The 12,991-nt window shown below is 50.4% G+C and overlaps 1 protein-coding gene across 1 annotated transcript in view; it reads left to right on the top strand.

Annotated features, from left to right (window-relative positions):
- The first annotated feature begins 281 nt into the window (after window positions 1-281).
- Window positions 282-12,991, top strand: part of EPAS1 (endothelial PAS domain protein 1) — an 84,821-nt gene continuing 72,111 nt past the window's right edge. The window contains exon 1 of the mRNA XM_039245929.1: window positions 282-842. Within this exon, the coding sequence (XP_039101860.1) occupies window positions 817-842 (26 nt within the window). The 5' untranslated portion in view covers window positions 282-816. The remainder of the gene's footprint in view (window positions 843-12,991) is intronic.

Below are 12,991 nucleotides of genomic sequence, written 5' to 3'. Positions count from 1 at the left end.
GCGAAGGGAGGAGGCGGGGCTGGCGGGCCGCGGCGGGGCCGAGCGCGGGGGCAGGGGGCGGGCCGGGGTCAGGGCAGAGGCTGCGGCCGCGCCTCCCCATTGGCCGGGACGCAGTGGGCTGCCCGGGCGCGCGGCGCGGCGCGGCGCGGCGCGGGCGGGGTGGGCGGGGGCGGGGCCTGCCGGCGCATGCCCGCCCCCGCCCCCGCCCCCCCCCGCGCGCCCGCGCCCCCGGCGCCCTCCCCCGCGCGGCCGCAGGAGTTTTTAAAGTGGGCTGGCGGCCCCGGGCGCCGGACATTCAAGAGCGGTCCGCGACACAGCCTCTGCTCCCAACACAGCGCTATCCTGAGGGGGCTGTACAATCCTCGGCAGTGTCCTGAGACTGTACGGTCATATCCACGGACGCGCCTGCCGGGCCCTGGGCCACTTTTTCTTCTCTTTCTCTCTCTCTCTCCCTTTTTTTTTTTTGTTTTGAAAACCCAGAAAAGTGACTCCTCTTCGTGAGAAAAAGGAACTTCGGTCCCACTCTCGCTGCCCTCCTTTTGGGTTTGACAGCCTCCTCCCAGTCCTTTTCCCGACCCCGCCTCCCCGTGCCGGTTCCTCCCCGTCACCTTTCTCCACCCTCCTCCCCCGCACCTACCCAGCCGCCCGCAAACTTCCACCTGACAGTGCGGGGCGCCCGGGACCTGTGATCACCTGGGACGTTTAACACCGGCCGGGGCCGCGAGGAATTGGCGAGGGCCACAGCGGAGGCGGCGCCTGCAACCCCCACCGGCCGGGGAGCCCAGGTGTCCGGCGTCTCGGAGCACCACGGCGACCATGACCACTGACAAGGAGAAGAAAAGGTAAGCGGGCGTCCGAGCCGGCGGAGGAGCTGGTTGGAGGGGGGTGGCCGGGCTGCGCGGGGTCGGCGCGACCAAGAGCGGCGAGGAGACGAGTGCGGAGAGGTCTCTGAGGCGGGAGGGTCGGTCTGGAGGCGTTCGAGACCGAGAGCAGGTGCCCGGTCTCTGGACGCGGGCGCGGGGCTGCGGCTTCGCGGGGAAGGGTTCCGTGGCCCCTGAGGAACTGCGAATCGGCGCGCGCGACGAAGCCAGGCGGCCCAGGGAGATGGCCCTGGAGGTCGGGGGGGCTCTGGCGCGGAGCACCTTCCCAGACCGCCGCCGCCCCAGCCCCCCGCACCAAACTCGTGTGGCCAGCATGTTGAAATGTTTCTGGCTTGACTCGACTCAGGTCAACTTTCGACCTTCTCGGGTCTTGCATGTGGGGCACCACCATCCACTCGTCTTCTTTTCCCTGGGACCCCTCGGGTCCTTCCAAATGAGCTATACTCGCCCTGCGCCCCGAAATTAGTCAGGGGCCAGAGGCGGAGCGCGGAAGGGCCAGAACGCAGCAAAGGGCCCCGCTCTGGGTTTGCAGACCTTAATGAAGCTTGGAGAAACCGCCTTCCTGACCCCGCGCCTTGACTCCGGAGGGTACTGGGTGGTGGGCCGGGTTGCCACCCAGGGGGCAGGTGTGTTGGTGTGCAGGGAGGGAAGGGCGACACCGGGTGACCCCGGCAGGTCCTGGTGTCTCTCCCGCAAGAGGACAGAGAAGGGCAGCCACGATCTGCCCGTCTGCCCTCGCTAGCTTCTCGGTTCTGGGTGAGAGGCAACTCCGGCCAACTCTCACTGCCTTCCCGCCCCCTCCCGGCCGCTCCCCGCCCGGCCCTCTCCGGGTGGGGGTGAGAGCGCATGGCGCGGCCGCACAGCGTGGGCACGGCCTCGCCTGCAGCAGTCGAGCGAGGCTGGCTGTCTAGACCCCAACTCGTCGGGTATCCCCTGGGGCTGCCCGGTGGGCCGGCGCTTTCAGCCTCGCCTCGGCGGCTTGGCGGGGCTGGGTTTCAGGGGAACCGAATCGAACTCGCGGCCCGAGCCGGGGCAGATAAGCTGCAGGCTGAGGGGCGGTGGGTGCAAGGATGGAGGACCGAGCCGGGAAGGCGGGAAGCGGGGGTGGGGGGGTGGGGGGGTGACTGACCCCGAACCGAGGCCGGGAGAGCTCCGTGCGGGGACTGATTTGCTCTTGTTCTGACTTCCACTGTGGGACCTGCGCCAGAAACAGTGTATCTTATGGTCGAAAGCGGCGGTTCCCACCTCGGGGCACCGATAAGGATTTGATAAACGCGAGCGAATCGCGCGCGTTCTGGCGGGGCGCCCGGCCGGCGCTCCGGGATCGCCGGGAGAGGGGACTGAGCCCGGCTCCCCTCCCGCGTCACTGCGGCGCCCCCGCCCCACCCGGCCTGATACGGGTGAGGGAGCGGGGGCCCGGCCACCCTGGGTCCTCGGGGCCTCGCAGCTTCTCTGGGGTCCTGTGCCTTTTGAGGGCCGCAAAGCAAGGAACCTCAAGATCCCAACACATTTTGTAAAACCAACACAGCCTGCATCATCATAATGCCAATAATAATGACTGATCAACCAAAAAACGAAGTTGTAGTCAGCTCTTATGAGCGCGCTCTGGGCTTCAGAGCCGGCGAGGGAACTTATGGTACATCTTACAACTGTGATGCCTATCGGTGAATGTCGCAATCGCGGAGGTGGGGCCTGATGGTAATCTTGACAGATGTGTGAAGTGTCGGCTTCTCCCCGCGGCTCAGCGCCCGGGTCCTTGTGTTACGTATTTTAATGTTTGCAAGAAATTTGGGAGCAGGGGAAATCATGACTTCGACAAGCCGGGCCGTTTTACCTCTTTCGTTAGTGACGGAGGGTGCTAGGAGGACAGAAAGTGGATAATCGGACTTGGAATTAACTCTCGAAAACGGCGGGTGTCAGAACTGCTGTGGGGACGGCCCGAAAGTCGCCTTGAAGGCCCCCGCGGGGCCGTGGCAGAACTGGTGATCCCCCCGAGTGTGTCTGAACCTCTGTGGCTTCCTTTGATTTTTGTGTCGCAGACTGACAGGATACACAGCATGCCCCCCACCTTCCAGAGCTCCGCTAAGGCTTGCCCAATTCCTGTTGGGTTAATTGTTTTGAGATGTATTTACTTTTCGCGCCCGGCTCTGTTTGTTCTCTGCAGGCTCCTTGCGGACCAAGGTGTAATTAAAGCTTGTGAACCAATGCATTTAAAGTTAGTGTGTCATCTCAGTGTCTGTCCTTGGCTTTACAGACGTGCCTCCCAAGTGATGCCTGCCCAGGGGGCTCTCAGGATGATGATTCTACACATGGGCTCTTAAGATGTGTAATTTTTCTGGTTCAGCAGAACCACTTCTTTCCCCCAAATTCAACATATCAGAACATTTGCAATGTTCCTTCTAACAGCAGCCCTTCTAGAAGTGGGCGGGATTATTTTGTTCCAAAAACGTTCATGCCTCCACAGATATGTTAATGTTTAATAGTAAAGAGTTTGCTTTCTAACCGTTGGCTGGCTGGCCTCCAGGGTGGGTATCAAACTGCGCTTTTTTCGTGGTAGTGGGTATTCCCATTGATTTCAGAAAAGGTCAGAAACGGAAGCTAGGTAGGGGTACTGCACTCGACCTTTCTGTATCAGTCTGTCTTGAGCAAGTGGGGGTCTCATTAAGTTTCCTGATTCTATGAAAAGATAGAAAGTGTCTCACCTCCTGATAAAACCATTCCTGAGCCCCTTCCCCGGGAGAGAAGAGTTTGGAAATTCTTAGCGATGTGGGGAGTGGAGAGTGGTTCAGGTAAATGTAAATGAGATCTTTGGATAATCAGGGAGCAAAGTCCACCCCAAAGCCAGACCCTGCTCAGAGCACCTTTCTGGAATGCATAGGTCACTTAGCACAGGGCCAGCAGTGGAACAGGAATTGGAGACATCTGGACCAGGAGTTTTCAGACTACCTCCCCTCCCCCTGCCAGGTGAACTCGGTTGTTCCTCTGGTAAAATAAACTCAAAGCCCATCTTTTCCCAATTCTGATGGGGAAATTATTGCTAGGCAGTTTTTCTCAATTTAAGTATACATCCTCTAAATATTTATCATTTGCCATCTCTGTCCACCGCATGACCAGAGATTACCAGACTGCGGAGATGATAAGGAGCTGGTTTAACTCAATAGGTTCAGGCATTTAAAGTTTAATTCATAGGGCTTTCACAAAGTTCAAAGGGAATGCCGTGGTTCAGGTTTTTTTCAGTGTCCCTGAAAAAGAGGAGCTTAAGGATCATTTTATAAGGGGTCATGGAAATCATCTAGTACGGAGGCCCAGAGTTAAGTAACTTTTCCAGTCCCGGGGAAAGTTAGTGCTGGTAAGAATCAGAACCCTGGTTCATTCCTTTCATTAATTATGTATTTTCCTATCGTTGACCAAATAGTATCCCCAGTCCTGAAACGCCTCTAAACAGTGAGGATGATTTCCAAAGGATTACAGTGCCCTCTCCCCCACCCCTGCCAAGTCACTGAACCTTGTAGAAAGGAGATTTGCTCTTCTAGATAATTATAAAAGACTCCAAGCTGCAGCAGGAGCGGTTCTGTTTGCTTTTTGCGAAATAGGAAGCAGGGTTGGGCCTGGTTCCATTGTCTATAAACTCAGGGAAGTATGAATTCAGTTGTTTTAGCGCTCTGCCTTTATTTCCCTTAGAAAAAAATTTACTCATGTGTGGACCTCATTAAACAAAACCAGTGCAAGGACTGTTGACAGATTGCTTTGTGAAGTAGTGAGCCCCCTGTCAGCAGAGATGTTCAAGCAGCTACTAGATTGATTCCTGTACGGAGGTGGCAGAACTAAACTGTTTAATTCACTTGGTATGTAAATCAGTCAGTCTGTGTGTGCGCGCATGTGGGTGCCCTCAACCTTGTAGGAATTTATTGTATAAAATGTTTACAGATAGAAGAAAACAATTAGATAATGCTTAGTGCTCCGGGATTTTAGCCCCATACATTTGAAAATACTTGCCATCATTACGTATCTCAAGATTCAGGTATTTTCACTTTTTAAGAAATCTATCCAGTCCTCTTTGCTTTTATTGTATTTTCCCCAGTTCTGTTTCATACCGACATGACTTTGCTTTTCATTTTAACCTAATGAATCCTCCCTTTTGCAATAGTACTGCCCATTACTATTAGTTCATCACTGACCGTTTGCTTGGTAGGGTGTTTGCCAATACTGTGAAGTTAGCAGCGTTGGCTCAGAGAGCCCACCCCCCTGTATCATGAGGTCAGCTCTCCCTATGGAAACCGGCTCTGCTGTTTACACTAGGATGTAAATCAGTAAGATGACAAATGCGTGTTGAACACCGGTACCTACTCTGGAGAAAAATGCGAAACAAGAGACTAAGAAATAGGGGACATGGTCCTTCTAGTTGTGGGGAGAGGAGGACACCTAAGGAAGTTTGTTTACCTAAAAATATAGTTAGGTAGCAACTCACATGTAATTTTTTTGTTGAGATCAAATCCTTCGAAGCTAATGAAAAGAAGCTCAGGCAATAACCATACACACAAGCACAATTATTGAAGAGTATTGTGTGGGTTTGTGGGTGAGAGAGTTGGTTCATAGCTTCTCCTGGAATCATATGTGCAGATGCTGACCACTGGCATGGAGACTGGCTCTGGTAGGGTCAAGTGGGGTGGTCAGTGTTGGGGGTAATGAGAGAAAAGATAAAACGGAGGATTCAGGGGTATTTCCTGTTGTGTACTTCCACACTATCGACAGAAAGGCCCCAAAGATGCATGTTTGCTGTTCTTGAAAACTTTCGGGTGAGGGGCATGGGAGGGGTGTCTAGTAGGGGCCTGGGAGTGATGGGGATAGAGGTTGTGGTCCCTGTCCCTCTGAGGATGACAGTGTAGACAGCTGTGACTTCAGGAAGTCCAAGAAGAGAGAGGGAGCTGCTGCTGCTGCCTATTTTTTTTTTTAATGTTTATTTATTTCTGAGAGACGGAGGACAAGTTGGGGAGGAACAGAGAGAGAGGGAGACACAGAATCCAAAGCAGGCTCCAGGCTCTGAGCTGTCAGCACAGAGCCCAACGTGGGGCTCGAACCTACACACTGAGAGATCATGACCTGAGCCGAAGTCAGACTCCTAACCTACTGAGCCACCCAGGTGCCCCTTGAGAGAGAGGGAACTTCTTAACCTGGGCTTTGTGAGTAGGCTTCAGGGGATGGTTTGTGAGCCTCTGAAATTGGGTGTAAGATATGTATATAAGCCTTCCCCCTACCGTCCCCCCCCCCCGGGGGGGTAGTCTGTTCTGCTCTCAATAGCCTTTAAAAGGTTCTATGATCTGAAAAAGGCAAGCCCTTGTTCTTCAGTGCCTGATTCGGTGACTGCCTTACATTTGAGGATCTTTCTGTTCGGTTCCCAGTTTCTACATTTACTGCCACTGTCTCTCACCATCTTGCAGATGCGAGAGGGGTTTGGTATGTGCATCTAGGAGAGATTTTGTGGCGCACCTCAACCTTTCCTGTCCCTGGCTGTCCTCTCTATCCACCTACATGTCCGCCTTCGGTGACGGAAGGAAGGGGTGCTGAGTGCACAGCACAGGGTTAGCTAGCTCTGGGGTGATTCATTTTCTTAATGCTTCTTAAAATAGCCGTGAAAATGTATCCTTACATTTTCCATCATCCTCAAACAGTTATTTGAAGACCCTTTTATGTAGTAAGAATGTGGTGTCCTTAATAGAAACCATATATGCAGTAGGACAAAACCATAAAACCTGAACATTTTAGTCTTATTAGGGAAGGCTGTGTTCTCAGAACTTTACACGGATTAACTCTTTTAATCCTCCTAACAACCCTGCGAAATAAGCCCTGTTATTATCCCCATTTCACCGATGGGAAAGCTGGAGTGTAGGAAGGTAACTGCCAGAGGTCACATGGGTGGGAGTGGGATTTGAACTGGGCAGATGATCTCCAGAGTCTATATTCTGAGCCGGGGTCCATTCCCCCTTACCTTTTCAAAGCCGTCTAATACCGTGCCTGATGAGTGGTGAGTACTCTTGTAAATGATAACTGCTTTTGCTGTTGTATTTACAATTATTACAGCTGCTTTTTTGTGACTCATCACTGGATTGAACCTCACACACAGGCAGGGATTGAGGATCTGAAGGGTAGACTTGGAAGTCCTGGAAATTCTTACTTTTCGTTCATTTTCCGTAGCTCTGATAGGAGGTGGTTCTCTACTGCCCCCGGCAAGTTCAAAGCTTTCCACCTCCCACCCTTCACTGGTGGCAAGACTTCAATAATTACTTTAGCCTTCAGACCCCATTGTGCAGAAGAACCTGTTAGAAGTTTTCCTCTGTGGCTTCTGAAGAACCATCTCCAAATCAAGATGCACAAGACTTCCTCTGGCTCTTTTGATCTTTTGAAACTGTGAGGACAGGAAGGAAAGAATGGATGGGGGGAATTAAGAATAGCTGTGACCGCTGCAATGATAATACTTCGCGTTTTTCTAGAGCCCTTTCTCTGAGGAGCCCCGAGCTTTTTCACAGCCATTGCACCATCGGCTTCTCGAGTTTCCCCCGTGCTGTAGACCATCAGTGCACCAACACATACCATCCCACGGAGAGAAGCGGATCCTACTGGCCAGTTGCACATCACCGTATGTGTGGTAGTCGTGTGTGGGCATGTGCTACTCACAGCATCTGTGATTTTCAAGCAGAGTCTGGGTGTGATTTGTTGCCAGTTGTCTGGTATTGAAAAGTTGCAGACTGATCAGCAAGTATGGACCCAGGAGAAGTGGTGGAGGCCCTTGGAGGTCTCTGGAGCCAAGGAGGCAGGTGCAGAATGGGTCAGAATGTCATCTATTTCTAGGTGGCCTTTTTCTTTCTTTTTTTTTTTTTTTCTAGTTTCTCTAGAAATACTGGTTTGTTTGACTGCCTTGGGCCCTTCCCAGGGGCCACTTGTACATCAGCAACACTCTGATTATGTGGCATGGCCACCAGAGGCTCCACGCATTTCCAGGAGGCACACATTTCCCCCTTCATTTGGAAAAATTCTTCCATTCGAAGGTTATGAGTCGCTTCTGTACAAGATAATGACTCTGGGAAATGGTTCCTTTTCTCACATGGGAGGGTATTTCAGAAAGGGTGATTCATGGGTAAGGAAAATGACCCCGTGAAAAGTGTGTATTGATCTGCCACACACCCATCTGGCATTTTCCCAATTCTACACAGCCGTGAAGTGGATTGTTAGGACTCTCCTCTTATATTCCTCTGGTCACTTCCCCTTTCCATGCCACCCTTCAATAAAAGAGGTCAAAGTTGAGAGGTTCTAGGAATCTTGGCAGATTGGTGATTTTAGTGGGTTAGGCTGTGTAATAAAACACACGAGTGGGGAAAATGACTCCCCTGTGCTATACTCACGCCATCCCTTGGTTGGCTTCCTACAACTGCCAAAGGTACAGGCAATATTATAGTCTGTGTAGAAGCTTGGCGACTCTGACAGCTGTAGTTGACTCTCTGGGTCTTATTTTCAGTCTAAGGCTCCTTTCTCTCATGGAGAGTCGGTGGTTTGCTGGGCATAAGAGACACTGGGTTCTAACTGAGACTGTTCAGAAGCCTTTTATAAATCCTTTAAAATACATCAGTTAAAGCGTATGGTCATTTTTGGTGGCAGTCATTTAAATCACTGTGCCGTGTGTCTTGCCACGCAGTGCTCTTTCTCTGTGTCTTGATATTGTCTTCACAAATACATGTATTTTACTCTTGATATAAAATTTTCAAAAAAAATTTTTTTTGGTATTGTAACCACCTTCTGTAGCACTGGTCCTGACCGCCCCTGAGTTGGGGGCAGAGGGAAGGAAGGGCAAAACGTTATCCTAATTTTATACTGGGAAATGGAGCTGCTAACAGAAGCAAACAACGCTGTCTGCAGTGAGATCTACCACTGGACCCAGGTACCCTTGGTGAGGCCGCACCCCTAGGGACCCCCTCAGGCTCCCTATCTAAGGTAATAAGAGCCAATAGCACAAAAGGGGTGACTCAAACTTTAGTGGTAACTATTCTCATTACTAATGAGTAATTATAGCAAATATTTACCGGCCTTCTTCCTACCTTTACAACTTCCTGTTGCTGAAGCACTTTGGAGTATTGAGAAAGATTGTGCTGGAAAAATACGTCATACATGGTTGCAGGAAAGAGTGGCTTTAAGCACACACCAAAAAATCGGTCACTTGGCTCTATTCATGAATTCCACGTGGAAACAACAGAAAAGCATGCTCATGAGGGGCAGTTTCAGGATCCATTCCTTGGAACTTTAAAACAAATTTTAAAAAAATCAACTCTGGATGATCAAATACATGGGGACATGGGAGGTTTTTTCAGAGTATTCTAGAAGGAAAACGACTTTGCAAAGAAAAAGTTTTGAGTTCAAGCACAGGTCGTTTGGTAAATATGCTTTCATGAACATGATGTCTGCAATATTTTTCTGAATGAAAACAGCTGTGCATAATGGGGTAATCAAGATGTATAAACCATGCCATGTGGGGATTTCAGGGAGCAAGAAGAATATCACCCACTTAATAAAGATTCCGGAGTCAAGCCTGATAGTGCTCATTTCCTACAATTGGTTTAAAGCGCACTTCACTGAAATTGCTCTCTTCAGTGTCTGCAAACCACTGTACCCTTGTGTTTCTCTCCCATGTTTCCAAGAGTCCTCAGATACTATTTTAGAATGGCAGCTTTCACTCCAGCACTGGCTAAGGTTGACGAAGCTAATTTTGGTGCCCAGGGTAAAGGGAAAGAGAAGTCCTCTGCAGAGTCAAAAGGGCTTTCTGGTGTCTGGGTTTGGGGCAGCATGGTGTTGCCAGACACCCCATGTTTCACCTTTAGAACCTTTATTTGTGTGCTTGCACAACAAATGTTTACCCAGATATTAAGATAAGAAAAGTATGAAGGTCACATTTTGCCAATGACAGGAGCTTCTATAAATGTAACCATATCGCCGTGCAGCAGTCGTCTTTTATTCTATACCAGGGACTTAGGGGAATTAATGGTGGGTGGGGCATGGGAACCAGGCCCTTCTTGGTTTTTTTGGCTTCCTTGCCTGTACTCAGCATGTCCTGGCTCAGCTGGCATGCCCCTCCCATTAGACGAGGCCCTGTGTGGTGGTCAAGAAGTCAGAGGAAATCGTGGTCCACTGTGGGGCCCTGCTCTCAGGAGTCTCAGGGTGTTCCATGGAAATTGGTGCCCCGTGCATTTACCTGCTATCTGACTGGCTGGAGGCAGCCTGGCTACTAAAATAGCTTTCCTAGCCTCTCCGAAGAGGTTTGCATGGTGCTGATACTGCCCCTATTTTAGGCAGGGTTGTCATGTCCTCAGAGCACAGGGAGTCTTCAGGGTGGGAAAAGGGTTTATTTTGTTGTGGATCCGACGGTTTCTCATAAAGATTTCGAAGGGTTAATTTTGCACAGCCCGAAAGAAGGCTTGGATGCTTGGCCTAATTTCCTTCCCAGGGGCAGCCTACATGGCAGTGGAAGTTCGTCTCACTGACAGTGAGGGACCCCATTCCAGTCCTCCCCCCTCCCCCCTCCCACCATCACCCAGTATGCCTTCTGAGCCCCAGCTGTGCAGACTCCTCCTCCCCCTGCCCCAGTGACTTGTTTGCCTGTGTCACAGGCTCCTTGGCACCTAGATTCCCTCACCCTAGTCCTGCTATCTTGGATGCTCTTTCTGCTCAAATATCTGCCATTTTCCTAGTGTGAGCCCAAGTTCTCGGGCTCCAGCAAAGCCAACTGTAGTAATTCCCATGCTGGCACCCCCCCCCGCCCCCCCCCCAACACACTGTAGCTCTTCCTTACGCTTACTAAAGAGGCTGCCCAATTCTGTTTCCTTGTTATCCAACGACATTTTACGGGGTCTCATCTTTCCAACGAGATTGTGTGTTGCCTAGGGGCCAGGGGGTCTAATTTTCTGCCATGTTCTGTAATACTTCCCATATTTTGAGTCCCTAAAATCATCCTTAACTTTAAAAAATCATAGAATTGCTTGGTTGCTGTCCCTTGGGTCCCTGGGAAAGCCCCCCTCTTGGGCTCTGCTTTTTTCAGTCCTGTAGATTTGAGCCCCGGATTCATTTTCCTGTAAAAAGATAGGAAAAGGAAAAGAAACACTTGGAGGAACCACACGCAGGTCTTGTTGATACCTGATTTTACATCGGGTGTAAACCTCAGGCTAGTACTAGGTCAGTGCCTCACTTCAGGAATGCCCAATACACCAGGGCAAGGGCCAGCCAAACAACAATGGACTCCAGTTTAGTCTCCATGTTTAAAAGGCCAGACTGGAAAGCGTGGGCAGAAGAGGACACTGCTCTCAGTTCAGAAAAATCACCTCCTCTGAGGAGCCTTCCCCGATCAGCAGCACATTGGTTACTTCTGTATTTAAATGGTTTTCAGTCTGTATTTTATTGGTATGATGCTTTCACAGCTTGCTATTGAGTGTGCGTATGTGTGTGCATGTGTGTGTCTATCTCTGAAAACATGTAGGTGGTAAGACCTTCATGAGCAGGGACCAGTCATCTTTTTTTCTTTTCTTTTCTTTCCTTCCTTCCTTCCTTCCTTCCTTCCTTCCTTCCTTCCTTCCTTCCTTCCTTCCTTCCTTCTTTTCTTCCTTCCTCTCATTAAACTTGTGGTTTTACTCAGATTTGATGTTAGCAGACATGTTGGGGAGAGAGCCCACAGGAAAGGGTTAAGCCGGTGGAGACAAGGCCCTCCCAAGTGCCTGAGGAGGGGGCAGATCCCCTGCCCTCTGTCCTCTTCCTTCCCCAGCTAAAGGGATTTGGGGAGAGACTTAGGGAGGGGAGGAAGCTGGTGCCCAGTCTGTGGAGTGGTGTTTGGGGTAAAGGGCCATGGGGAGCAAAGGGCAGTCACCTTTTTCTGTTCTTTCTTCCCACAGCACCCAGAGCAGAGGACCACATTTGGGTTCTTTGTAGACTCAGTAATTCTATGTCTGGAATTTGGGGGACTTACAGAAGGTTGGAGACACAGGCAGAAACCTTTGCTCAGATCAACTTTCCCATTCTCCTTGGCCACCCACGATGCATGTAGTGAGGTTTGTGTGTAAGCATTTATAGGTTCCCTACCACATTCAGGTGTCACGCCATGCGGTGAGGTTCCAAAGAACCATTAGATGGACCCTGCACTCAGGAGAATTACAGCCTAGTGTTGAGGTTAAAGAATCCCTAACATTGTTTGTTTAAAACATTGCAAGATGGTTATGTTGATGGGGATCCTAGGCCCCTTTTTAAGATTTATGATCTTATTTGGTGGTTGAAACTAGCTCAGATAAAAGATTGACCAAACAGTGAAATATTGGTAGTAATTAAATGAATGTGAATAAGGGTAAATAGGTCTTGTGTATTATGAACAGGTAGAAAGGGAGGTGGTCAGCATTGATTAGAGGGCCGTTTAACAGAGGAACGTTAAGATCTGGGTCTTGAATGTTGGGTAGAACTTGGGTAGGCATGTGAGTATGGGCCATTCCAGTTGAGGTGAACGGCTAAGTCAAGCCAGGAGGCGGGAAGAAACAAGGTGTGCATGCCAGGGCTGGTGAGCTGGCTCCTCACACAGCTGAATCCTGAGCACTGTTAACAGACAGGAGGTGAGGACCAGGCCTGGGCTGGTATAGGGAAGTTTAGGAACAGTTCTTCCTGAGTCATCTTGCAATGGAATCGTTGGACTACTTTGGGGCCCCAGGAGCAGCACATGTCTCTCTTGAGAATTAATGCAACATGAGAGAGCTGCTCAGGGCACCTCTTTTATCTTCCAACCAGGAGCCTGGCTCTTGTGTGAACACTGTAGGGTGGCTGGAAGAGGTTGTGATTGTTCTTTTTAAGAATGACCTCCAAGACTAAAAAGTCCCACCATATTGCTTAGGAAATCAGTCATTTGCCAGTGTGCCCAAATCACACTGGAATGTGTATATGTATACATTGGACTGTATCATCGCTCAGGGGCATAAATACCTCCCACTGTACAAAATGGGAGCTGGGAGGGGTCAGCTTATAATAGGCTACAATAGTCCCTTTAGGCTCTGAGGAGAGGTGCAATGACTCTTACGCTGTGTTCTCATTTTTGGTGGTAA

This window comes from Hyaena hyaena, unplaced genomic scaffold, assembly GCF_003009895.1.
Source record: "Hyaena hyaena isolate Hyena2069 unplaced genomic scaffold, ASM300989v1 scaffold_274, whole genome shotgun sequence".
NCBI classification, from domain to species: Eukaryota; Metazoa; Chordata; class Mammalia; order Carnivora; family Hyaenidae; genus Hyaena; species Hyaena hyaena.
Note: the sequence above shows the minus strand (reverse complement) of the source record. Positions and strands in the feature narration are given on the sequence as shown.